The sequence below is a fragment of the Pocillopora verrucosa genome, chromosome 11 (assembly GCF_036669915.1).
Source record: "Pocillopora verrucosa isolate sample1 chromosome 11, ASM3666991v2, whole genome shotgun sequence".
Taxonomy (NCBI): domain Eukaryota; kingdom Metazoa; phylum Cnidaria; class Anthozoa; order Scleractinia; family Pocilloporidae; genus Pocillopora; species Pocillopora verrucosa.
In genome coordinates, this window is record NC_089322.1 from 19,238,768 (window position 1) to 19,263,035 (window position 24,268).

The window sequence follows — 24,268 nt, forward strand, 5'->3', positions numbered from 1 at the left end:
TGCGATCTCTTACATGGGTCTCTTTCAACCTCGTTTCCAACAAACCTAGGAACGAGGTTTCCTCTCGTTCTGGAAACGAGGTTGCTGGTGATCTTGGTCCGCATTTTCAACCCTTGCGTTACCTAAGCTATACTACACCGGTTGTGGCTTTTTCATAATTAGCAACGGGTTTCTAAAACAAAATAATCCACTTTTCTCATGTTTGGACTTAAAATTATATAATTTTTCAATTTTACCATTTTTTTCCCAGGATTTTCTCTCTTTCCTAAATCGAGGTTATAGGTGGAGTCAGAAGTTCCATAGAGCTCTCGGCCAAACTTGTATTACAGTATATATACATTTTAATCAACTTAAACTTGAATTTTCCCTGTCTCTGTTCTATTCTTAAATAATATACGCCCAAAGCAACACAAGTAAATTGCAGTCTTTTAGTACGTTACTGATACGTTTATAGGTGCGTTACGCCTGTTTAGTAAATATGTAATCCACCGAAAATTGACCTACCGGAAGTAGAGTTTTCACTGCATGAGTCTTCGCATGCGACTTTTGTTTCAGTTGACATTTGACTAACACATTTAGCATTGTGGAATCGCGTCACGTATCCGATTTATTAACAAAAAAAATCAAAATTTACGGAACAGAACTTCAAACTCAGTCGTTTTCGAAGACTATATAGAAAGAAGGCCGAGATGCGCGAAGGAAAGATCGAAGATATTCTTGTTTTAACAGAAGAAGAGGAGAACACGCCATTGTTCGTCACTCCAAGGGCGAGACGTGATGTGCAGGTAAAGAAAAGCTCATATCAGGGAAAAATTCATAGTAATGAGATCTTCTGTAAGAGCACTGTTTCACTCGTTATTAGTTCATTTACAAGCTCGGCATCGCTTCGAGTTAAGTATCAAGCGAAGAACTGCTGAGAGAGTAGTAATGATTGTTTCAGGTCAGGGGGCGTTACTGGAGGCCGAGCTTTACTGATCGCGAACAGTACCTTGTAAAACGAACAAAAGGCGACCAAAAACGAAATATGGCAACTTTTTCAAGTGATAAGTGCAGTAGTACCGTTGATTAATCTAGGTGTAGCGACAGTGATGATCAGCTGTTGATCAGCCTCAGTCGCGGGTTTTCAAGCGAAGGTCTCGCCAGTATTTGATTTCTCCATTCTCCACCACCAATCTTACAATCTCTCCTCTTATCGGTCTATGAAATTTTCTTATTGCGAAACTGATGACATTTTTTACACAATAAAACACTTCATTAGGATTTTTCATGTAGTGACAGACAAGAAGATTACGCACGAATAGGAAATAGCACGTTTGTTTATCTTTCGCTCAGCTGTCACATTATCTTTGAAATCGAAGGACAAAGTTGGAATGAAACACAAATTTTTTTGGGTGCAAATCTTTTTTTCATGGCCTTCCATCTTTAGGATCGGCAAGGATTAATCTTAATCCGTTACACCTCTAACATCGCTATGAATTTTCTCCACACTGTTCTTTGTACGTTTTCCTAACATAGAAAATTTGGTTAACAATCAAGAGTTTCTTTAGTTGATGATCATTTGTTTATTCTCGTGACCTTGATGAATGATTCAGAGGTGGTTTTGTTCGGAAAAACGAGAAGCTAGTCTCTCTGAATGGTTAGAAGGTTGATTTTTTTAAGTTCTAAAATTTATTGTTTTGTTGGAACATGACCCCCTTACGCTGTGGAGCTCAATTACTCCGTCGCGACGGAGATAAGGGGTCAACACAAGGTCAAGTTTAGATTTTTCTGTTGCTTACCAACCTTCATTTGCGATGGACTTTCACATTTGTCTGCAGAAAGCAAAGTAAACTCGTGAATGAGTTCGAAGGAGGGGGCATTTTGGGAGGAGAGGGTGGTGTTTCGCTTCGTAAGATGTTCAATTGCGCCATGTCATTGCGGAAAATGACAGAACAATAATATCACCTTAAATGACGGAGTTACAGTTTTGAATGTTGATGGTAGGGTAGGTGGACAGGTCTGCTTCGGACATAAAATTCGATAAAGAAACTATTGCGTGTTAAACTTCGTTAGCCTCTCAAAGGTTAATCTTTATCTCGGCAAAAGTATCAATTTTGGTGGTTCGTTCTATGTCACTCAGGTGCAGCGCGATTGGCGCTCGTTTGAAATCTAGTCACGTTTGTCACAATCCACGATTTCCACAACCAATGATTTTATTCGTTGGCTTCTAAATAGCCTATTGAAACCATTGTGGTCTTCAATAATCCTTTTAAAATGAGTGGTCTGATGGTCGCTATAAATCTTTTCTGTCCCGAATGTGTTGCGGAGCTACTGAAGTTGTTTACATACTGCAGACCTGTTTGTTTCGTGCCCTCGGTGCTTAGGTGAAATGCACAGTCTTTTCGCGAATGCCCTAGGGCCGAACTTCACGATATCACAGTATAATAATTACAGTACAGTTTAATTCACGGTTCACGGTTCTCAGGTACAGTACTCTCTCACTCTCTCCAGGCAACTAACCTACATCATACAGTAAAATGTAAAAACTAACGATCTGTCAACAATGGTCTCCTGTATCTAAGTTACTCGATCAAGCTGTCAATCAAAACGAGATACTTGGTGCGTGTTCACGCAATCTCCGACAGTCTGGGTAACGAACGAGAGAGACTCGTCAACGGTGATTTTTGCTCCATCGAATTCCCATCACAGCAGGGAGAAAATAACAGCTATGTATTTAGAATAAATCAACACTGAAAGTAGTTTTTTAAATGTAAGGAGAGGGAAGGTGGTTGAGGATATTTGTTGAGTCAAGATATAATTTACCTGACCCTCCCATAGGGCTCTGCAGTGTACTTGTGATTCCCCCCCCTCCACACTTTTTGGCAGTCAATTGACAGTCAATTTTCAATAGCCTCCTCTTCATAATTTGTTGGGGACGAATGAGCCCCCCGTCCGTACCCCCTTAAAAACTACGTGATCCTCTAAAAATCCTCACTCCCCCCCCCCCCCCCCCCCCGAGATCAATAATAATCACATTTCTTTTTCTCATCTTTTTTTGTTTCAGATATTTGCAGGTCGAGTGGGTATTCATTGGAAAATTCTGAGATGCTTATTTGCTTTCCTTTATCCGATTTCTCACGTGACCATTATCGTCTCCCTGATATCTTTTTTTGTCACTGCATTCAGCTTCGCTATCAACTGCGCGCTGGAAATTACATTTGAAATGATCTCACCACAGGGAGACTCAGCTGCCTACCAGAACCTATACACGTGTTGCTTGTTGGTGCTCCTGTGCTGTACCATGCTTTTCGTTCACCTAGTCTTCTCCTTGTTCTGGGAAATCATCAAAGTTGCGGTTGTAAAGAGCACTCTTATATTCCGAGAGGTTAAGGTGGTGATTTTTCTCGCCATCTTTGTTGGTTCAGGTATTTACGCGGGGTGTGCCGGGAACAGTTTTGGTATTATGACATTACTTGGCAGTTGCCTCGCAGTGTGCTGGTTCGCAGCTTTTATCGTAGCAGTACTGGGCTCGGTTGGCTTGCTCGTGTTCTGTTACCGTGAAGAAAGCCACGAAGCGTACGCTATCGTTCTTCTTCCACTGTGTATACCACTTGTTCTGTTTTCAATTCTTTGCCCTGTTTCCTTTACTCTCGTTAATGCATCAACGGGCGCGGTCTGTTTCGCATTTTTCTACCCATTCTTAACAGCTTGCCTTATATTATACATCTGTTTCCGCGGCTCTAGAAAACCGAATGGGGAACAATTTGTCATTAAGAGACGTTTTGCTGTATTCTTCACCGCTGCCTACCTCACTGTGCTGATTCTGACGGTTACATCTCGCGCGTATAGCGAAAACAGTTGCAATTTACCATCAGTGAATCACTCTAACGCGAGAAATTTCTCTATCAGTGAAAAAAATCAGCCAAAGTATCCGATCTGCGATAAAACATGGACCCCGTTACGTCTGAACGTGGCAGAAATGGCATACCTCTCGTTCGTCGTCTACCAGACAAACTGGAACAAGCAGGATCTAAGGAAGTCAATTAGGAGCTATTTCCACTATCGAAAAGGTCAATGGAATGTTAGTTACATCTCAGAGGGAAATCCCAGGTATTATCATTTGTTCGAGGCGACAACGCAAGTTCATATCATCGGCATCCGAGGAAGTGTGTCCGCGGGAGAATGGTTCGAATATCTCAAGTTATGGAGTGAAGTAATTAGTTACCAGCTCACCTCTGAAGCCCTCCCAGTGCAAAGGTTCCCATTGAGTTTCGTGACGTCCTACGTGTCTGCTTCGTCTTTTCTGGAAAGGATTCTGCATCATAACCGTCCAGATTATTCTCTTAAGTCAATCGAGTCGTATATCAAGAAGAAGAATCTAAACTCCAAAGGTGATAACGTTATTCTCACTGGCCATTCACTTGGTGGCGGCTTAGCAAAGATTATAGGGAGCCGTCAGAAGATTCAAGCCGTATCTTTTTCAAGCCCCGGTGAGGTGTGCATCAGTAAAAAAATGGGTTTCAGTCTTGAAGACTTGCAGCGTTACACTACATCCGTAGTATCACGCAATGATTTGGTCACGTGGGTTGACCACCACGGTGGTTTGGTCCAGTTTATCGGTCGTAAGGCGAGTCAGCATGACCAGTGTCACGCTGTTAACATTTACTGTGAGCTGAAGCGAAGTTGTAGTTTTCAAACTCCCATTATTTGCTAAACTTATGGAAAAAATGAGTCAAAAACGCCACTTCTCTTCCAGTTAATTTAAATCTTCCCCCCACCCCCCTCCCGGAAAGTATGATGCCTTGAGCAGTGCAAGCCGGCGAGAGGTCTGCAAGGGGTCTGGCACTGAATTCCAGGACCCGGTAAACCTCTCTCCGACTCGTCTCATATCTTCTCGCGGGCGGAAAGATGAGCGTCCTCCAGTGCTATTGATCCGTTGGCACAGCTGTAAAGAGGGGAACAATTTCCTACTGGTGTTTTCCAGACATATCAATTTTTTTTAGCAGAATATGAAAGACAGGACGCAAATCTGACCCTATTTGGCGGCCATAGGATTTAAGGAAGCGACTAAAAGAGCTTGTACCTAAACAGTTTATTTAACAAATAGATTCCAAGTTGACGTGCGTCTGTTCAGTAATAGATCACAGATGACGTCAAAATGTGCTAAGAACAAAAGAATGGCACACGAGGCGCAGCCGAGTGTGTCACTGATGTTCTTACCACATTTTGACGTCCTCTGTGATCTATTACTGAACAGACGCACGGCAACTTGGAATCTATTTGTTTTATATAATAAAGAATTCAAAAAAGTTTTAATGATGACGTCATCTGTACGTCTGTCCTCCAGAGTGAGAACCAATCAAAACGCGTGCATAACTGAGCTTATTATATAATTTCTGGTAGATAACAACATGTACGTTGGCAAACAGTAACTGTTATCAACAGTAAATTTGAAATAATTTGGTGGTTTTTGGGTAGATTTCGCTTAGTTTCTCTCCTTAGACGCATAACCTACGGCTTTGGTTTAGTTTTTTCGGATCACTTATCTTGATATTTTTTAAGCTGCCCTACGCGCGAAGGAGAGAGGTTTAGTTGAGCTCTGTAGAATAACCAGATTTTTACTGACATTGCACTGTCAAGGGGGAGCGCAGTATACATATTTTCCCCACTCTTCTTTACACATAATTTCTGAGAAGAAGAATCTGTTCGAAAATCAAGAGCTTCTTAAATTTGTGATCATTTTCCTTATTCACGTGACCTTAATGTGTGATTCAGGGTCGATATCGTATGGAGAAGTTAGATGCTAGTCACTCTTAAATGTCAAAGGGCTTAGTATATTTAAATGATAATCGAGAGATTTCAGAAGGCATACTTTTATTAGCAAAGATCAATAAGTTCATTGTATTACATTGACACATGTACCGTCTCACTCAGAACAGCGAGTAATTTATGTATTTAAAAACGGAAACTAGCATCAAAATTTGGAAGACTCCTAAAAAAACGAGACCAGAATTGGGACATGATAAATCTAACAAAATTTGTATCGATTGGCACATCAGAATATTCGGCAGGTGATCCGCTGAAAAATATAATTTTCTCTCAAAACAAGCTGCTAAAGGAAAAGAGATGTCTTTAAAAGAAACTTTTCTCCTCGTTCCTCGAGTCCTGGTTCGATCGCAAGACAAGAAACTTTAATTGGTTTTGAACCTACTTCCATCGCTGGTATTCTAACATTAACCACAAAACTGACAGTAGTTCTTGTAACTACACTTGTGCACTTCAAAAAGATTTACAAAGCGTTTAAAACTTCCTGTCAGAAATTACCAAGATTCAGTTCTCGACCGTTGTCAAGGGGACCCAGCGCATGGGGTAGGAGCTCATGCACTTAAAAAAAATAATCTAGAGATTGAACTGCGCAGAACTGCGCATTTCCAGTCTAAAAGACACTTAAGTTTTCGTCTGACGCTATCGGAATTTGAACACAGAACAAATCGGTTACAAAATATTTCATAATAGTTGATTAGGAATATTAACTACACTGTGACCCTTGATATATTTCTTTCGCTAAACTCAAGCATTTCTTATTCGACTTTTCTTTGAATTATTACAAATACTTCGACGGCTGAAATGAATTCCATATGGAACAAAAAAGAAGCAAAATATTTGCTTTTACATGAGCAGATGGAAATTTTAATCTACAAATTCGTAAACGCCTGATCTACAGGGGTTTACATAAGCCTCGTTCCCAGATCCTTTCTTCGCCTGTTTACCGACTGGAAGTGAGAAAGAACTTAAAAAAGACCATCACTGCAGACCAGCTGCTTCGGTTCAGTCGCCATTGTTGTTTACAGCCGGCTTGTCGGCCCCACCGAGTTGAAGGTTTTTCATTCGGTTGATGGCTGTTGCGGCATTAAACGCTTGCTGTGAATAAAGAGAAACTACCATTATCACGAAAATAGTTGGTGAACTGGTCAGCTGAGGAGCCAGGCGACTCAACCAGTAAGAGCCCATCTCACTCTCTGGAGAATGAAATGACTAGGAATATTGTCACTCCCCCCTTGGGATATCAGTCCATCGGAGGCGACCCCCACCCCCACCCCCCCACTTCTTTTTGCAGATAACTGAGACATGTATGTAACAATTTCTTTAATCTCTCGTCTTCCCCTTTTACAGATTCAAAACAATTGCAGCCCACGTGGATCCATTCTTCGTCGAAATATAAAACACTAGTCTCGTACCCAGACCTCCCAGCCAAGAGATGGAAAGATCTGGGTTCATCAGTTCAGTGACAGTTACACGGTAGGATCTGGGTACGAGATTAATATAATACATACACGCATCAATTCAGGTTTGTTTTATTATTGGTAAGGATTTCATCCATGAAGATTACCTTCCACTTAGCCTTGTAGAAGTTTTTCTTTATTTGTTCACTAACTGATGCATGGATGTCACGATCAAGAGCCTCTCCACCGGAAATCCTATCAAATACAATGAGAAATTATAAGGAAACATTACTAAGCTGGATAATTTGGTTTTATCAACCAAGTTGGTAATGTAAATTGGCCACCGTAAAGAGTATCAAAGCTGAAGTTTCGAGCGTTAGCTCTTCGTCAGCGCGAATGGCTGAGCTGGCTCCGACAACGACCAAAATGAAACGAATCCTGTGATCTGATTGGCTACACGAGCGGGCAACATGGGTACTGGAATCCCCGCTTTAATCCTGCGCAACAAGACATCGAATGCGGCCGATGTATATTTTTCTATTTCTCAGTTAGATAAGATGAGCCTTCTAGCAGCTCTAACAATAATTGGATCAATATCAGTATCTGGGCAACTGCCCACCAACCCCTCCCCTAACCCAACATTAACCTTGACCTGTTGTCAATCGACTGTTGTTGAGTTAGAGGAGGGGTAGGTGGGCAGTTGCCCAGATACTGATATTGAATAATATCCCAATAATTTATGGTAAAACATCTTGTACCCGACATACCACAAGTTAAACAAAGAACACCGTGAATATGAGAGCGACCTTCTCAGTAATGAACACCACTTAAGCAGCTTAGAGAATAAGGCCTGAAAAATGCCGGAAGAACACCAGGCTTTTTTCTGTAAATATATGTATTTTCGATACCTTGCCTTCATTTACCAACCAAGCGTGTTCGTATATTATTTAAAAAAAAAACAACAACAAAATGCAATAAACCTAATATTGGTGAACTGTACGTACCAAGGATGATTTAGAGCCTGCTTGCATGTAAACCGCTTCTTGGGGTCAACTTGTAGTAAACGCTCAATAAAATTCTTAGCTGAAAGGTAATTCAAGCAAAAAACATTAACCCTTTAAACCCTAACATCAGTATGCATATTCTCCATACTGTTCTATATGTATTTCCTAAGATGCTGTCAAGGAGAATTTGTTTACCAATCAAAAGCTTCTTTCGTTGGTGATCATTTCCTTTGTTCTCATGACCTTAACGTGTGATTCAGGGGTGATGTTGTTAGGGAGAAATTTGATGCTGATCACTCTTAACATTTAAAGCGTTAAACTGGCGTTAACTACAAAAGTCGTCTCATCCACCCACCAATCTTAAATGTCTGTTGCGACAACAAGAGATGCACTAAGAAAAAAAAACTTAATTTCCTACCTGAATCTGAAATGTCATCCCTGGAAAATAAAATGATATAAGAAGTCCGTTAGCAGAATGATCGACACATTATCAGTATAGTTCAAAATGTACATGTGTAGCGACATCCCAGAAAATAAGATTAATTTCTGACGGCATTCCTAAAAGGATCATAATAATACCAGGACCCTTTCGTGGTAAAATAGATAAATATTTATTTTTACGTTCATGCAAATTCGAAAAGTTCGAAGGAGCGGTAGATTAATTTAATCTCAGCTTTACATTTGGTTTTCCCTCAGTATTAATTCTTTAATACAGATTACCATGCCCTACACTGACAAAGGAACGCAATATGCGAGGTGAAAAAATTCCCCGGAAAAGGCACATCAGTCAATGCCCAAGGAACAGGTAGCTCAGGATCGAGATCCTTTAAAACCCTTTCGTGGTAAAATAGATAAATATTTATTTTTACGTTCATGCAAATTCGAAAAGTTCGAAGGAGCGGTAGATTAATTTAATCTCAGCTTTACATTTGGTTTTCCCTCAGTATTAATTCTTTAATACAGATTACCATGCCCTGCACTGACAAAGGAACGCAAACTTTGAACAAGGAAAGGTATATAACATTTAACTTTTGATTAAAAAATTGTTGCGTTTACGTTTCTATTGTTCTGTTTTCTAATGCTTACCAGTATGGTGTATCAAATTCATACTCTCCTTTCATGATCTGTGCGAAGAGGTTTGCATCACTTTCATCATAGAATGGAGGATAACCACAAAGTCTGCAAACATTACATAAGTTGTCTTATTGGATAAGTTTGCTCCAAATTTAAGCATATCTTTCTTTGAAAATAAATAAGTTGATGGTAAAATCTGCACTCAAACCTGAGGCCTACATCTCAGTACCTGATCTTACTTTCTGTGGCATGAATATTACCCTTCCCCTGAAGGGATGGTAATCCACTGCAAGGGACATTGCCAGGTTTCCCAGACAACTCACCAGCTTAAAGGTGGACAGGGGAAGGGGTGGTTTCTGTAAGACAGATACAGTAGCTGGAACCCAGACTTCTCAGCCTGGATTTGAGAGTGCTGATAAAAAGACCATCTCCTTAAAAAAATAATCATCATTATAACTTACAATAATAATAAAATGAACTTACAAAATATAGCAAATTACTCCAACAGCCCAACAATCTACTGCTTTTCCATAAGGTTTCTGTTTGAGAACTTCAGGGGCTAAAAGAAAAAAGATCAACTCCAACTAAATCTGAAATCAAGTACACTTACACTCCAGTCTTAATATTCTTCACATTTACAAACAAAAATATGTGTAGAAAGTTGAAAGGAACCCATGAAATATATCAGCAACACACTTCAAAACCCCTCTGCCTTAAACTATCAAGCAGAGGACAGAAAGCATTTTAATTTAATATCCCATTGCAGTGGCCCAGGTGTTAGACTCACTGCCATGCTTCTTGGGTTTGCAAGGGAAGGATATCATAAATCAGTTGTTTTTGGGGTGGGGTCTGTAACACAATTTTTAAAAGGCTCAGAAGTGGACAAGACTGAGAAAGAATTTATTCCACTATGGATAACTTTATGCTGTTCTCCTCAGTGATGGGTCCTTTCCAGATCTGACAACAGTAAGGTTACACTTTGTTTCAATGTTGCTTTTCTTAATCAAAATTCCTTGCTGGAAAACAGTAAGGATTCATTCAAGATTCTAAACATGAAAAAACAAATCCTTTGGATTTTGCAGTCTGTTAATGAGATTTTTATGGTCATTGAAAAGTCCTAAAATGCAAAGTCCATCAAAATCAAAAGACCCCTAAAAATTTTCACAACATAGATGCCCAAGGAAGACTGGCAGTATAGCAGTCCAAATTTTGCAACCAATCCATGATTGATTAGCCTAACTCTTACATCACGAGACAAATGATTAAACCTTCTCTTATCTTTAAAACCACAATGAACAACAACATTTTCTACAACAATATAGTAATTGATTCAAACTTCATGTACCTACCAACATATCCTGGGGTTCCACAGGCAGTTGCCATCATGCTATCATCTTCTTCTGTCTTGGACAGACCAAAATCGCTGATCATTATTTTTGAGTCATCATCAGGACTGTAGGATAGACAAAACAATCAATGTGAACTTGCATGTAACAAACTTAGCGCAAATCATAAAGTTGTTTTAGTGAGCTGAAAAGAAAGTATTCAGCAAACACAAGACCGATATTACAGAAATAATCAAATTAGCAAAAAAACCTATGAATAACTTCAGTCAATTATTTAAATGTTTGGTTTAGGGTATTAAAGCTTACCTGTAGTAAAGAAGATTTTCAGGCTGCAATTGAAAAATAATTTTAAAATTTAACAAGAGCAACAGTTCTTCATTGAGAATGTAAATTGATGACCCCCCAACCTCCCTAAAAATATTATAAATTAATACCACTTCTTGTAACATTGCTGTTATTTCATTTGCTTTTTGTTCATTAATGTACTCATCCCTACTCAGAGGCTTCCTTGCAGAGGCCGTACATTTTCAGTAACAACCTCAAGAAGCTGGAATCACCTCCCCCTTAAGCTATGCACCTCTCAATCTGTAAATAATTCGAAGAATGCTTTGTATAAACATTTTAAATTAAGTCAGCATAGGGATAAGATTTTTATTCCTCTTTTAGATTGAAGAAATATAAAATGGTTTCAGTGTTTACATAGCCTGATGTAAACATGCGGGAGATTGGGAGAACACAAGATAAGCGCAGGAAACCACAACGCGAAGCGGAGTGGTTTCCAGCTTATTGAGTTACATTTCTACATTTCTTTTATAAAATAACTAATGAAAGAGGAACGAAAACTGTGTTTACATACACTCATGTAAAATGGTTTTATGGCCAATCAGAGCACACATACTATTTAAATTATTTTATAAAATTTTTTTGTAGATCGCATGATATGAGCAATATGTTTTATGTCTAAATTTTTTTATCTTAATTTGTAGTACATTGTGATTTTTAATTAGGTTTTAATTAATTCTGAATTAGGTTATTAATTATATATAAAAGGGTCTTTTTTTTTAAATTGTTACAATGTTTATAGAGGGCCACAAGTTCATAAGTTTTTAACTACTAAGTGTCACCCTCTTTAACCCTTTAACTCCCAGAAGTGATTAACATATAAATTCTCCCAATAGTATCCTTACATTATCCAGCAAACAGGTTGGGAGATTACTCAAACTTATCAGGTAACAAGTTATTATCTAGATTTAACACCAAATTCTTGTGACCAATTTACAACGAAATGTGTAGCAGCTGAAGAAGAGAATTAACAATAAGATCTTGGGAGTTTTAAAGAGGGTTAAATAAAGTTTGATTGATTGATTGATAGAATAATGCGCAAGGTGTTGATGAGTGAGTGAGTGCCATGAACAACATTCCTTCTAAAAATAGTGTTCATCTTTAAGGTCTGCAAATATCCATTTCATTTGAGCCCATACAACCAGAAATTTGACCAGTTTCCATAGCATGAAGCCCCTAGCAGTATTCATATTGCTGAGGCTAGTGATAAGAATCATCACACAAACAACAACCTTGTTTAAAAAGTTTTATCTTATGTCTACTAGTCATTTTCTTAATTTCCTTAAGTATGAAATTATGAAGAACTCAATTAGATACCAAAACTTTCCTACCAAAAGGGAAGCCTATTGCTTTCATTTGAATAGAGGAAAAAGTTCCATCAATGTTAAAACCTTTCACTCCCACAAGTGACCAAGACAGAATTTCTCCTTACAATATCAATACAATATCAAGCAGGCAGGTGATGAGAATAGAGAAGAATGTCAACCATGGGATAATTAGTTGATCCCATACCAAATTCTCTAAACTAGCATCATAAGAGTTGTATGGCAGATAGTAAAGAGAATTACTAATCAGATCTTGGGGGTGAAAGGGTTAAACCTTGCCTTTGGTGAAAAAGCTAATTCAGTGAAAAACAAACAAGAAAAGGAAAAACTTAATTAATTTAACCAAGCTAATATAAACTCAGCTTGAAGGTTAGCTCTTAAATAAAAAAAAACCACCTCCTACTGTTTAGCACAATAACAATGATGTATCTCATTTAGTTTATAAGCAGCATGATACTTTTGTGATATACAAATGTTTCAGGTTCCAGAACTACTTTGTAAGCTTAATCTAAATTGGTAAATCTTCTTTAACCACAGAGGTAATGCAGTTATGAAACTCTTGTTGATGTTTCCATGTAAGCAAGCAAATGCAGTTGGTGAGACAGTTCAAAAAACAAAACAAAACAAGGAAGAAAAAACAAAAAATGAAATGAAAACATTGTGGAGATTGAGAGAATCTTCATTGACAATAGTTGTGGTTAAAAATTTCTGATACATCATCTGTAACACAAATAATGTGGCAACAAAAGAATTTGGAAATACTGAATGTATAGGCCAACTCTCTTAGATTATATGAAAGTCTCTTTAGAATATCCAGCACTCCAATTTGCAAAAATACAAAAAAAAATTGTAATGATGTCCAGATTTAATAATTCCAGAGGTTGTAACCCTTGTTATGATCCTTTCCAATTCTCCAACATAGCATCTAGGACGTGCAGGTTGAATTATATTATTGTAGTTGTCAGGTTTAATCCTTGTTGTAAGGGTTGGTAACCCTTAAATACACCTCAGTATGCAAATTCTCCATACTGTTCTCTGTACATTTCCAAAGGCACTGCCTTGGAGAATTTGTTTAACAATCAAGGGCTTCTTTAGCTGGTGATTAAATCCTTTATTTTTGTGACCTTCATGTGTGATTAAGGGGTGATATTATAAGGAGAAATTAGATGCTAGTCACTCTTTTGGGGTCAAAAGGTTATCTGAGTTCCCCTGTTTTCCTTCCTCCACAGATAAAGCACACTCAATCTATAATTACATGTTATTTCCAAAAGGAGAAACATTCTCTGAACATGTCAGTGCTAAATCCTATTCATTGTTTACTAATATCAGCTCATTTCATATCTTTTTAAACCCATTACACCCTAACATCAGTATACATATTCTCCATACTGTTCTCTAAACATTTCCTGAGATGCCAACATGGAGAATTTGTCTAACAATCAAGAGCTTATTTAGTCAGTGATCAGCTCCTTTATTCTCCTGACCTTAATGTTTGATTCAAAGGTGATATGGTGAGGAGAAATTAGATGCCAGTCACTCTTAAGGGTTGAAGGATTAAACCCAAATTATTTCCCCTTGTTATTACTACTAACCTTCAAATCTCTGTGCACAATCCCCTGACCATGTAAATAATCTACAGCTTCCAGAATCTGTTTTATAAGGTCGCTTGCGTCCTGTTCTGTATAGCTACCTTTCTCAACTATGCGGTCAAACAGTTCTCCCCCTTGAACCCTAACACAAAAACATATACATATAAATAAATTAAAGGAAGTTGTATAATATCCTATGCACATTCAATCACAGTAATAATCTTATAGCCCAGGTTTCTTTGCCCTCTACTGTCTACACATTTCCCCATAAATTAGTTTCAAAAATTTGGTGTTAGATCAAGATGACAAGTTCTTTGTTTGGACATTCTTATTACCAGTTTGCTGAATAATGTACACTTCATCTTTCATAAGGAGTGTTCACTAAAATTCTAGAATTTCCAGAGGACTGAGGTAGGGGAAAGACTGAGAAAAACAGCTCTCACAGGAAGGTTGGTAATGGCACTTTCTGAGCAATCAGAAATATCTCTGTCATTCCAATGCACTTATGCACCTTCACACCTCTCCTTCATCCACCTATCATTGCACTAATATAATATAGGACTCCACACCAAACTTGACTTCCCAGAATTCTCCTTTTAAATCTAGTACTTTTTACAACAAAAAAATTATTCCCGTAAAAACATGTTTTTCCTCAATTTCTAAAATAAGTTTATTTCAAAAAAGGGACAGAATATTTTCAGTTGCTATGTAACCTTGAAATATATAGAACCATACTGAGAGAACAATGGTTACAAATTATACCACCACCCTTCCCCCCCCCCCCCCTCATCAACCTTTGACTTCCTTCCCACATTCTCCTATTTGTTGGAAGGAAGTTGTTGCACATCTGCAGCTGTTTGAATCTTTGATATTCTTTTTCATGCGTACACCTCTACATGAAAAATTAAACCTTTAGATTGACTGTGTAGTTAACAATACAATTTCAAAGATGAATTTTATCTCAAATAATGAAAATCACACCATCAACTCTTGGGCAAACAAATTCATTTCTGCTGTTGAAGTAAAATTATTTTACACCTGATTAAAAATATTTATTGAAAAGCAGAATTCTGGTCAATTGTCGTCAAAGATAAGAAACCATAATTATTTCCAATCAGAAGTATTTACTCGATTGCCATTATTCACAATCTGTACAAATTAACGAGTCGTGTTTAACAGCTGTTGTGCGGTGAACCAACAACAGCTGGTTGAACTTGAATACTAATGTATTTTTTACACCTTGAAAATGATGACTAATATGATAAGTGATTTTAAGGAAAGCGCTAAAAATTTAAAGATTTTTTCGGCGCTGTGAAGAACGAGAAAAACAATTATTTTTCCGGTTTGCCCTCTTTGCTTTTACAGGTCTTTTCGCCGCCTTTTTTAATTCACATCGTTAACTGTTTAATGAGAACTGAATTATATTTTACAACTACACAAAGATCCGCATTTGCATACGCATTAAATTTTGGTTCGTGCAAAGGCAAATTCGAACCATTACCGTCCATTTTCCTGTTGTCTTAAATTTCGTAAGGAAAAAAAAAAGTGCGGACATCTATGACATTTCCTCACTCGAGCGATCGCTCCGCAAGATAAGTCAAAATACCATCGATGGATTTATCATCGATTCGTGAAAGGTCTCACGTAGGCATAATTTTCAAACGTGTAATTGTGAGAATATTAAACTGGATAGGAGACAACCAAAAGCTGTTGGATTTTAGAATTTTCGTCTGTTTACATAAGTCTTGTTGCCACAGTTCGGAGCTTTTCATTCTTTCCAAGTTAAATTAACTACTTATTAACGATGGTCCCTCGAGACTTGACGATATTCACTTTTCACGGCACAAAAACAATGGGAAATGAACTTAACTCAAAAGATGAATAGATCTTGGTAGCCAAAGAGGCGTTCATTTGATTCTTAACATTGAAATTTCAATTTCTGTGCAGGTAGAAAACCTCGATATTTGATACGCGGGCAGATCTAGAAGGTGTCAGGTTAAAAATATCCAATGCCGAAACGATAACACCTTTTAAACCCCATACGTCAGATAACACGATTTTATTTTCCATCACGAGAACATTTGCAACAACCGCGTAAATAAAGGAACTACCATAATGATTTCATTAAGTCAACATAACACTTCTGTCATATCAAGAAAGAATCCATTTCTGCGTCGAATGTTCCTTTCAAGTGTAACTTTCCGTACGTGTCACGACAGACTGTTTTCGTCTTTCCTTATTTATGCAACACCATGCTGGTTAAATCCTTCATCGGCCGTGCTTTTTAACGCAATTTATATCGAACAATAACTGGTCATTCACTGAATTCTACGGCCTAGATAGCACGATAAAATTATGAACTTGAAGCGAAAGCAGAACATTAAGAGATAGATTCTTGCAGCGCTGCAAGCTTAAAGTGAAATACTTACAAATCCATCACTAGATGAAGATGTGTTTTGTTGTCGAATATTTCCCAAAGTTTAATTATGTTTGGATGGTTCACCCTGCAGACAAAATAAAATGGACGAACATGAGTGATCTCACTGCGCAAAGAACAGCTTACAGAATAACAGACAGAAAACAACACGCCTTTCGATCGTGAAAACATCCTTTTCTGGCTGACTGGACAGGCGTTACGCGAATCACAACAAAAACAAGAACTGTTTTATATTACTAATTGACTTACTTCTTCAAGATAGCAATTTCGTTCTCTATTGCCTCTTCCTTGCCGGAAAGTTTCCTCTTGGCGATGCACTTTACAGCGTATAACTTACCGGTAGCCTTCTCTTCAGCCATGAAAACTTCAGAAAACGCTCCACTGTGAGATAGAATAAAGAGATTTCGCAAATGTTAATGAACTACACAGAATACAATTAGAATTCACTGAAATTTGCGCACGAGAGTTTGAGGCAAATTATCTAAATACAAGCCGCGCTTCTCGCTAAAACAAGTTCTTAGAGCTTCGTGCATGTGTCAATTCATCTGTCATAAGGGAAGATAACTTGTGAGGCCACTTACGTTCCGAGCACGTCATGAAAAGTGTACTTCTTTGTGATCTTCTCATCGAATTTCTTTTTCCCAAACAGCGGCATTCTGGAACAGGAAAAATCAGTGCAGCATTTAGCGAAATTCATCTAAAGCACCCACGAGAACTGGAGGCCGTCCGTAAGAACGTACTACATTTGCATCGAAATCTATACAAAACAAACACACCTCGGATTTTGACGTATTTACCAATACTTGTTATAAATCTTCGACTACGAACCGCTGCATACTTCTTTTGCATGAATGTGTTGTCAAGAACGCGAAATACTTTGAGGGGGGTAGGGTGGGGTAAGCCCAGTTTCGAGCTATAAAATGCAAATCGTGAAAAGAGTCACCCTTTGTCACGAAATAGTCGCTACTCGCAATCAAATAAGTGCCTTTTTTCTTTGCTTATTGCGTCCACCATTGCCTTGAAAAGTTATCTCTGCATCCAATGTGTCCAAAAAGAACAGCGGGTTTGGATTTCAAACACAGGGCGGGAAATTAAAAAATAAATCCACTTAATTGAACAAAATTAAACATTCCTGGCTAAATTGTTTCCTATACCACCATATTTAGGGCGCTAATCGGCAATATGTTGCAAAGGAAATACTAAAATTATTGCAAAATTTGCGCGCCTTCATTCACAACGAGTCAAACGGACTTGTCCCCTTTTTCATGGGCTGAAATTGCAGGGAACCTTGTCACTTCAGAATCTTTTTTTTTTCCTGGCGAATAAGGAAACCACGAGAAGCTCTCTTCCGCGGAATGAAATCTTTCCTTTCCGCCCCAGAAAATATATACGCTAAAATCTTCCTTTCGGCCCCCCAAAAATATATACATTAAAATATTTCCTTTCGGCCCCCAGAAAACATATACACTGAAATATTTCCTTTCGGCCCCCAAAAAACATATACACTGAAATATTTCCTTTCGGCCCCCAAAAAATATATACACTAAAATATTTCCTTTCGGCCCCCAAAAATATATACATTAAAATATTTCCTTTCGGCCCAAAAAATATACACATTAAAATCTTTTCTTTCGGCCCCCAAAAAATATATACACTAACAGAGACCATTCAAAGAAGTCGGTGTTGCACATTTCCATTAAGACAGAAACCGCATGGCATTTAATTATGAAATGATAGGCAAACCATATGTGAACTTCGTGTAAAACGGTTGAGGAAAAAAAATCCTCGGTATTTTTCATCTGAGACATCAGATAAAGTAAAAAAATGAAAAAAAAAAAAAGCGAGATATCAATCAAACGTCATGTATTGGATGTCTTAATTAGTCCAATTACGGAGGTATTTACGCAAGTAACGTCATTCCGTAATAATTTATTTATTTTTCGTCAAAGCTTCAATTAAGCAATTCTATTTATGTCGCATTTTACAGCCGGCCACACAATTTACGAGATCAGGTTTTGTTATTTTTTGCTGTATTCGTTTATTCCTGTTTTATCGTTTGTTTGTTTGTTTGTTAATTTGTTAGTTCGTTTTTTTGTATTCACGCACTCCTATCTAACCACGAAAGAGATCACCTCGCTCTCACAAGCAATGCTAATAAAAGCCTCATTAACAACAGTCCTTCATGAATTTTTTTCTACGTCTTCCACTTTCCCATGTACAGATTTTTCTAATCGATGCAGATGTTATCAGAGATCAAAAACATTCAATCCTTGAGGCGAAATATTCCATTGAAGTCATTTTTAAGTTGCCAAGAGAGACAGCCGACGACAGATTTCTCCAGAAGTGCGCTGTTTATCAGCCCAGCTTGCATAACTAATTAGACTGCAAAAGTTACAAAACAAATCTACCTAAGACGACATGTTGATCACATAATAGCTTAAATGCGTCGCTTCATGTGAAAGATTGCGAGTTTAAAACATCGCAAACTAATTGTTTACTAAGGTGGCGGTGAATTTACGATTTCACTTGCGCTATCTGGAGTGTCTCTGACAGACCTTTTATTTTGTTTGGAGAGGAAAAAATATGATCAGATAGCATAACGACATTTCTAGATGATTCTTACTGATAGGAGATCCGTCTGGACTAAAGGTTAAACACTACCAATTGCTGCTATCCAAGTGTTACCCACGCGCTCGTGACGAAATGCAAATGTAGAGACAAGTATGTTTATGAAAGTCTGTTTCTTGATCGGGTTTATTGGTTATCAGAGAATTAGGAATTTGAGTCGAAAGGGTTTCTTAGCACCATCTCGTGACAAAACTCGCTGTGCAAGAATTTCGGTAAAGACATTTCCATTAAACATCAAAAGACGGTTGATGCGAGATCACGCGTGAGGCCACTACCACACGCGCGATCACGAACGAATCTGAAAATTACCTTCAGCCCTTACTACTCTCGCGTACTGTTATTCTGTTATTTCGTTTCGACGTTTTAAACTGCTGGCTAGTTTAAATTTTTGCGATTTGTTTTAGCAAAAATTTATCTCAAGGGGGAGAAGAATTTCACTAAAAAGTCCACTGTAAAAGAACTATAATGTTTGCGACGAACCGATGCGAGCGAGTGTATCTTATTCCACTCGCGTTAAGAAAACAATTTGAGAGTCTGATCAAAAGCAATTAATGAACTGTTATTTTTTCTTTAAAATACCTGGTGAGGTTACAGCCGCCCCTTCCCTTCAAAAAAAAAAAAAACTTGGTAAGGGCTCCCTTATTGATTTTTCTAAGGCGAAGGGAGTGGCTGTACACCAACTAGAAAACGCCCTCCTATAATAATTTTATGAAAATACTGATAGTCTTTTTGAAACAAAAGAGTGTATACTGCCGACAATCAAAGAGGCGTTCTCTTAACATTTGCAACAATAGTTCGCCTCGAGAAAACATAATGAATTCATTACCTTCATCTTACTTTGGTTCGTGTCTGAGGGAAATTGCGGCAGGCTCTTCAGGGCTTGAGAACAGAGTGGACTTAGAGAAATATACGCAAGGTTGGGAGGGGTCGGTTAATGGTATCGCAATATCCTCCATTGCCGTTCTTTGATTTTTCGTGCAACATCCCCTCCCCTCTCACTTTTTGGGAGGCGGGGGGGGGGGAACTGGGCGTTTCGTTACATCTTCAAGATCGGTTATGACGGGGGATTTGGGGGCTGGAAAAAATAGTTCAACAAGTTAAGCACCATCAAAACCCCTCCACCCCTCCCCCGTCTCCTCTTGGGAGCCAGAGAAATTTTGATAGCGTCCTCACTCCTCCACTTCTCTGAGTTCTGCGCGTTTCGTGGCTTTCCAACGCGAAATTTACACAAATTTGCCACTCATGAGGGCTTATTTCTCGCACACAAAAATAAGCAATACGTGAAAGCACAAAACACGCACGGTGTTCGTCACGCGTAACTGGGCGAATCTTGCCCACCGACAATCAGATCTAATCGTTCGTTGTCAATTTCAAGCACAATTTTACGGTTGTTGACTTTTGCGCATCAAAGCCGCGTTAATGTGAAACTTCCTACCAAGAAAACAACTTGATTTTAATGGTTCGTTGTGTTTTTGAAATAGTTTACATCACGGCGGTGAACTGTCTCTAGAAATATGGATAAACCTGACAATATTATTTTTATTATTATTATTCACAACATCGCCTTAACCAGCTATCATAAACATACCCCTAATTAGCGGGTTTTGCGCCAAACCACAAGAAAGGCTGGCTAACTTGTAATCCACCACAAAGCTTATAATATCACATTTTTAAGGTCGCAGCTTACTAATGCAGAATTCGCAGATTAGAAAATTTTGGTTTGTTTGATCGCACGTTTAGCAAACAGTTATCAGGGAATTGCTAAAAATAAGTGAATTTTACTCTTTAACTGTGGTGAAAAGTATTATTATTCTCTGTTCATCAAACATCGTAACGCCAGTTTGGGCAAACTGTTCGGAGGAACCAAAAAGGTAATTTTGTTGACTTAATTCAAATATACTAGCAGGAAATTAAGGAAAACAACTCATTTGTAAATTCCCTGCCAAGCAAAAATTATATCATGTAAAATATCCTGTAAGATTTGTCGATAATGTTTGCGCAGAAGTATTTTCACACCCAATCAGTCCATTCAAATGAAACCTTATTATACTTATTATCCAATATAGCAGCTTATGTAGAGACTAAAATCCCTAAAGTTGCTTTGTGTTTACAAACGCTTTGTTGAAGGGCCTCGCGTAAACAGTATGCTAAACTTTCACGACGGGTCTCTAAATAGGAAAGACCCTAAATTTCTTACTCATCAGCCAGCACTTTCGTATTTATCCGTTAAATAGACGGGTTATTCATGTCACTGTGCCGGCTAGCCGGGAAGGGTTTCTGAAAAATCAGGAAAAGCTTTGCAATACAAAAGACTAATAAAACTTTGACAATAAACAGACTTGTCTGCCGAGGGTTTATTGAAAATTTCGCGACCTTTCCTCCGAATGTTCGGAAGTTTTACTTGCGGTTTTTTTTATCGCGAGAAACATTTTGGTCAGTCGTTTATCTTATCTTCGACAAAAACATTTTAACAGCAGTCGCAATATTTCACTCCGTTTAGTAAAACCAATATTTTTAATTTGCCTCTTCTAATCTCCGCATTCATCTTCGTTTTATGTGCAAACATCAGTCGATAGATATGATTGTCTTCCAGAATTTGCACAGATCCAAGAAACGAGGAGATGTATATACCTGGTAAGCAATGACTGACCTTCGGAAATGGGCGACTTCAGGCTGATAATTATCGCAGAATTCGGCGAATAATAAGCAATTACTGTTTTAAAATATATCTGGTACGTAGAAATGGTACTAACCGCTTTCTTCTGCTCTTTTTGACGTCTTTGCAATTTTCTTCATCTTCCTCGCCGTACTGTGGCGAATCGATATCCGCCATGTGTGCACAAATGGGTTTGTTTATTCGCCGGCTCCCTTCCCGTCAAAAAAAAAGTGTCTTCGATGGATGAGTTGTGGGTTTCAGCGTTCTAAGGCGAAGGAGACAGTTTGGCCTTTTGAAGGTGACAAGTGAGTGATCGCTTTTGTGTTCACAACACTCAAACCTCATTGAATATGCATGATGCATAACAATCAGCACAGTTGTCGGTTCTATTTTGACAAACTACATAACACTTACCACCTGGCAACGCGAATACTTATTTGACCTTTTCTTGCTTTCATACGAAACGCGCAAAGATTGTCTTAGAATCCTTTTCTGTTCCGTTTTCAGGAAAAATTCACAGGAATTCTAGAGGAAATGTTATCTTGGAGGTCCAGTAGATGCTCATTAAAAGTTTCATTTGTTGGGTGTCAGAGTAGCGGAAACTGCAATTTGTCAAGATCCTTCAAAAGATTACTTTTAATTTAGCCCGCTCCATTAAAACCATTAAAAGCGAAAAAGAGACCACATGTTGTTTTTCTGTATCCTTGTTTATTTACATTTTTGGCGGAATCGATAGGAGGATTGAGCGCGAAATAGATATCTGTCCACTCCAAGAATCAACTAGCCTACACTTGCTGTCCGCGCATTCGATCACTCGGCAGCTCCAGTCTCTAGTTCTCACTGCCATTATCGATTAACACCTGTAGTAGCTTCGCCAGTTAAAATAAGAAACAAAACAGCTTAAAATGTCTTTTTTTGTATAGCTTTTAGTTCAGTGGTTTGCAGTAATTAAGTTAAAGCGCATTTAGTAGCGCTATATAAATAGCTTTTGACATTATGATTATCTGATCCCTATTTCCTCATCTATTTATTTATCCATAATTTGACTTCGTTCTCTCTTACATTTTTAACTGCGAAATCTATTTACCACATTGTTAAATTCATCAGGAATATAAAAAAGTTATGTTGGTATTTACCATAAAGGTGAAGTGTGCCTTTCGCACGCGCTGATTGGCCAGTATCAGCGGAAATGATTACAAGTACTATTCACTTCCGAGAAGCCGAAGAGACAATCGCGCGCAAGAGTTAAATTTCCGACCATTTTCCGTTATATTGATTAAAGTACACTACTTTTGGTATCTGTGTGGTTTATACTAGAAAAATTCTTTAACTTAGTGTCGTTGAGTAATTTCAATAATATAATAAGGTGAATCATTCACGCATTTTATTCGGTTCTTACTTAGGATCAAGAGAAAATAATTTTTTCTCTTGTTATGATCTATTGGTGGACAGTAATACACTTAGTAACCTGGCAAGACGTGTCAAGCAACGCTTCGGCTATCGCAAATTGTTCGTATTTGGGTCAAGAAGGATAATCAATGACAGAAAAGGGGACTGACACTTTTTTAACGTCGCAGATAAGCGACCAGGTTGTTAATAATAATAATAATAATAATAATAATAATAATGACAATCTTTAATGAGGAAACTTTTTCACTAAAAAGTGGTTTACAAAAAGGACCTCGAAAATTAAAAATTAAAAATTTACAATGAATAAAAATGCTAAAAGATGCTACTAAAAACTAATGTATCTTATGTGTAATACAAAACTTAAATCAATGAATTAAAAATCTGACGCTTCAAAATATTTACATTATCAGAGGCTCGTATAGTTTTGTCCAGCGAGTTAAAATCACTTACAGCATGATAGCCAGTTCTTTGTTTACCCCAGTTTCTTTTCACGGATGGAATTTTGAGGTTTGCTTTATTTCTTGTGTTGTAACTATGCTGTTCTTGCTGAGTGACTAATGTTAATTCGTGATGCGTGAGACCATTAAGACATTTATATACATGTACGCATCGGCGCTGGAAGCGCCTTTTTTCTAGTGTTAACCACTTCAGTGTAGTTAACGCATCAGACGCAGAGGAATACAGTGGTCGATCTAATATTATTTTAGCCGCCTTATTTTGAAGCACTTGCAAATTAGACATTAAAGTTACATTATGTTTGTCACCCCAAACTAAATCAGCATACTCGAATAAGGGCATAACAAGGCTTTTATAAAAAAGGATGCGCGCCTTAAACGGTAACAAATGCTTAATGCATCTAAGTAGGCCAAGCCTTTGATTAACTTTCCCTGCCATGTATTCGACATGATTTGTCCACGAAAAATCAGACGATATTAAGATTCCAAGATATTTAAAACAAGTAACATTGTTTATACAATGATCAAAGATTGAAACAGTTAGAGCTATTTTCCTCTGTAACTTCTTGTTACTGCCTATAAGCATGCATTTGGTTTTGTCCAGATTCAGAGTTAACTTATGTTCATTCAGCCATTTCGCCACAGCCAGGAGGTCTTGGTTGAGCTTTTCAGTCAGCTCCTGAGAGGAAGACCCATAGCAGTAGATCACCGTGTCATCTGCATAAAGTGATGCTTGACAGGCATCTAGAACGCTTGGCAAATCGTTAATGTAGATGACAAATAGAAGAGGACCCAGAATA

General features: G+C 38.0%; 3 protein-coding genes across 4 annotated transcripts; 1 reads left to right on the top strand and 2 right to left on the bottom strand.

The window, feature by feature from the left end:
* The first annotated feature begins 567 nt into the window (after positions 1–567).
* Positions 568–4,723, top strand: LOC131787353 (uncharacterized). Its single transcript, XM_059104466.2, has 2 exons — positions 568–785; positions 3,044–4,723. Exons 1-2 carry the CDS (start codon positions 690–692, stop codon positions 4,691–4,693), a joined length of 1,746 nt encoding a protein of 581 aa, XP_058960449.2. The 5' UTR covers positions 568–689; the 3' UTR covers positions 4,694–4,723.
* A 1,113-nt stretch (positions 4,724–5,836) lies between these two features.
* Positions 5,837–21,894, bottom strand: LOC131787354 (calcium/calmodulin-dependent protein kinase type 1). Of its 2 annotated transcripts, none has more exons than XM_059104467.2 (13): positions 21,701–21,894; positions 16,901–16,975; positions 16,569–16,700; positions 16,312–16,386; positions 13,886–14,024; positions 10,933–10,955; positions 10,630–10,733; positions 9,764–9,839; positions 9,293–9,385; positions 8,625–8,644; positions 8,207–8,285; positions 7,370–7,457; positions 5,837–6,900 (listed from the first exon to the last, which is right to left on the bottom strand). In XM_059104467.2, exons 1-13 carry the CDS (start codon positions 21,778–21,780, stop codon positions 6,808–6,810), a joined length of 1,077 nt encoding a protein of 358 aa, XP_058960450.1. In that variant the 5' UTR covers positions 21,781–21,894; the 3' UTR covers positions 5,837–6,807. The 2 variants fall into 2 exon arrangements, with proteins under 2 accessions (XP_058960450.1, XP_058960452.1); XM_059104469.2 differs by lacking the exon at positions 21,701–21,894 and adding an exon at positions 17,096–17,245.
* A 1,396-nt stretch (positions 21,895–23,290) lies between these two features.
* LOC131780488 (uncharacterized) lies at positions 23,291–24,054 on the bottom strand. The gene has a single exon (XM_059097092.2). The coding sequence runs from the start codon at positions 24,052–24,054 to the stop codon at positions 23,374–23,376; it is 681 nt and encodes a 226-aa protein (XP_058953075.2). The 3' UTR covers positions 23,291–23,373.
* Positions 24,055–24,268: the final 214 nt, after the last annotated feature.

Excerpts from the sequence above, each read along its gene's own strand:
- LOC131787354 (XM_059104467.2), bottom strand. The coding sequence starts at position 21,780 with ATGGCGGATATCGATTCGCCACAGTACGGCGAGGAAGATGAAGAAAAT. Across the intron at positions 16,387-16,568 it reads GAAATTGCTATCTTGAAGAA|GGTGAACCATCCAAACATAA; the intron begins GTAAGTCAATTA and ends TTTTGTCTGCAG. Across the intron at positions 8,645-9,292 it reads GAATTTGATACACCATACTG|GGATGACATTTCAGATTCAG; the intron begins GTAAGCATTAGA and ends TTTATTTTCCAG.
- LOC131787353 (XM_059104466.2), top strand. The coding sequence starts at position 690 with ATGCGCGAAGGAAAGATCGAAGATATTCTTGTTTTAACAGAAGAAGAG. Across the intron at positions 786-3,043 it reads GGGCGAGACGTGATGTGCAG|ATATTTGCAGGTCGAGTGGG; the intron begins GTAAAGAAAAGC and ends TTTTTGTTTCAG.
- LOC131780488 (XM_059097092.2), bottom strand. The coding sequence starts at position 24,054 with ATGCTTATAGGCAGTAACAAGAAGTTACAGAGGAAAATAGCTCTAACT.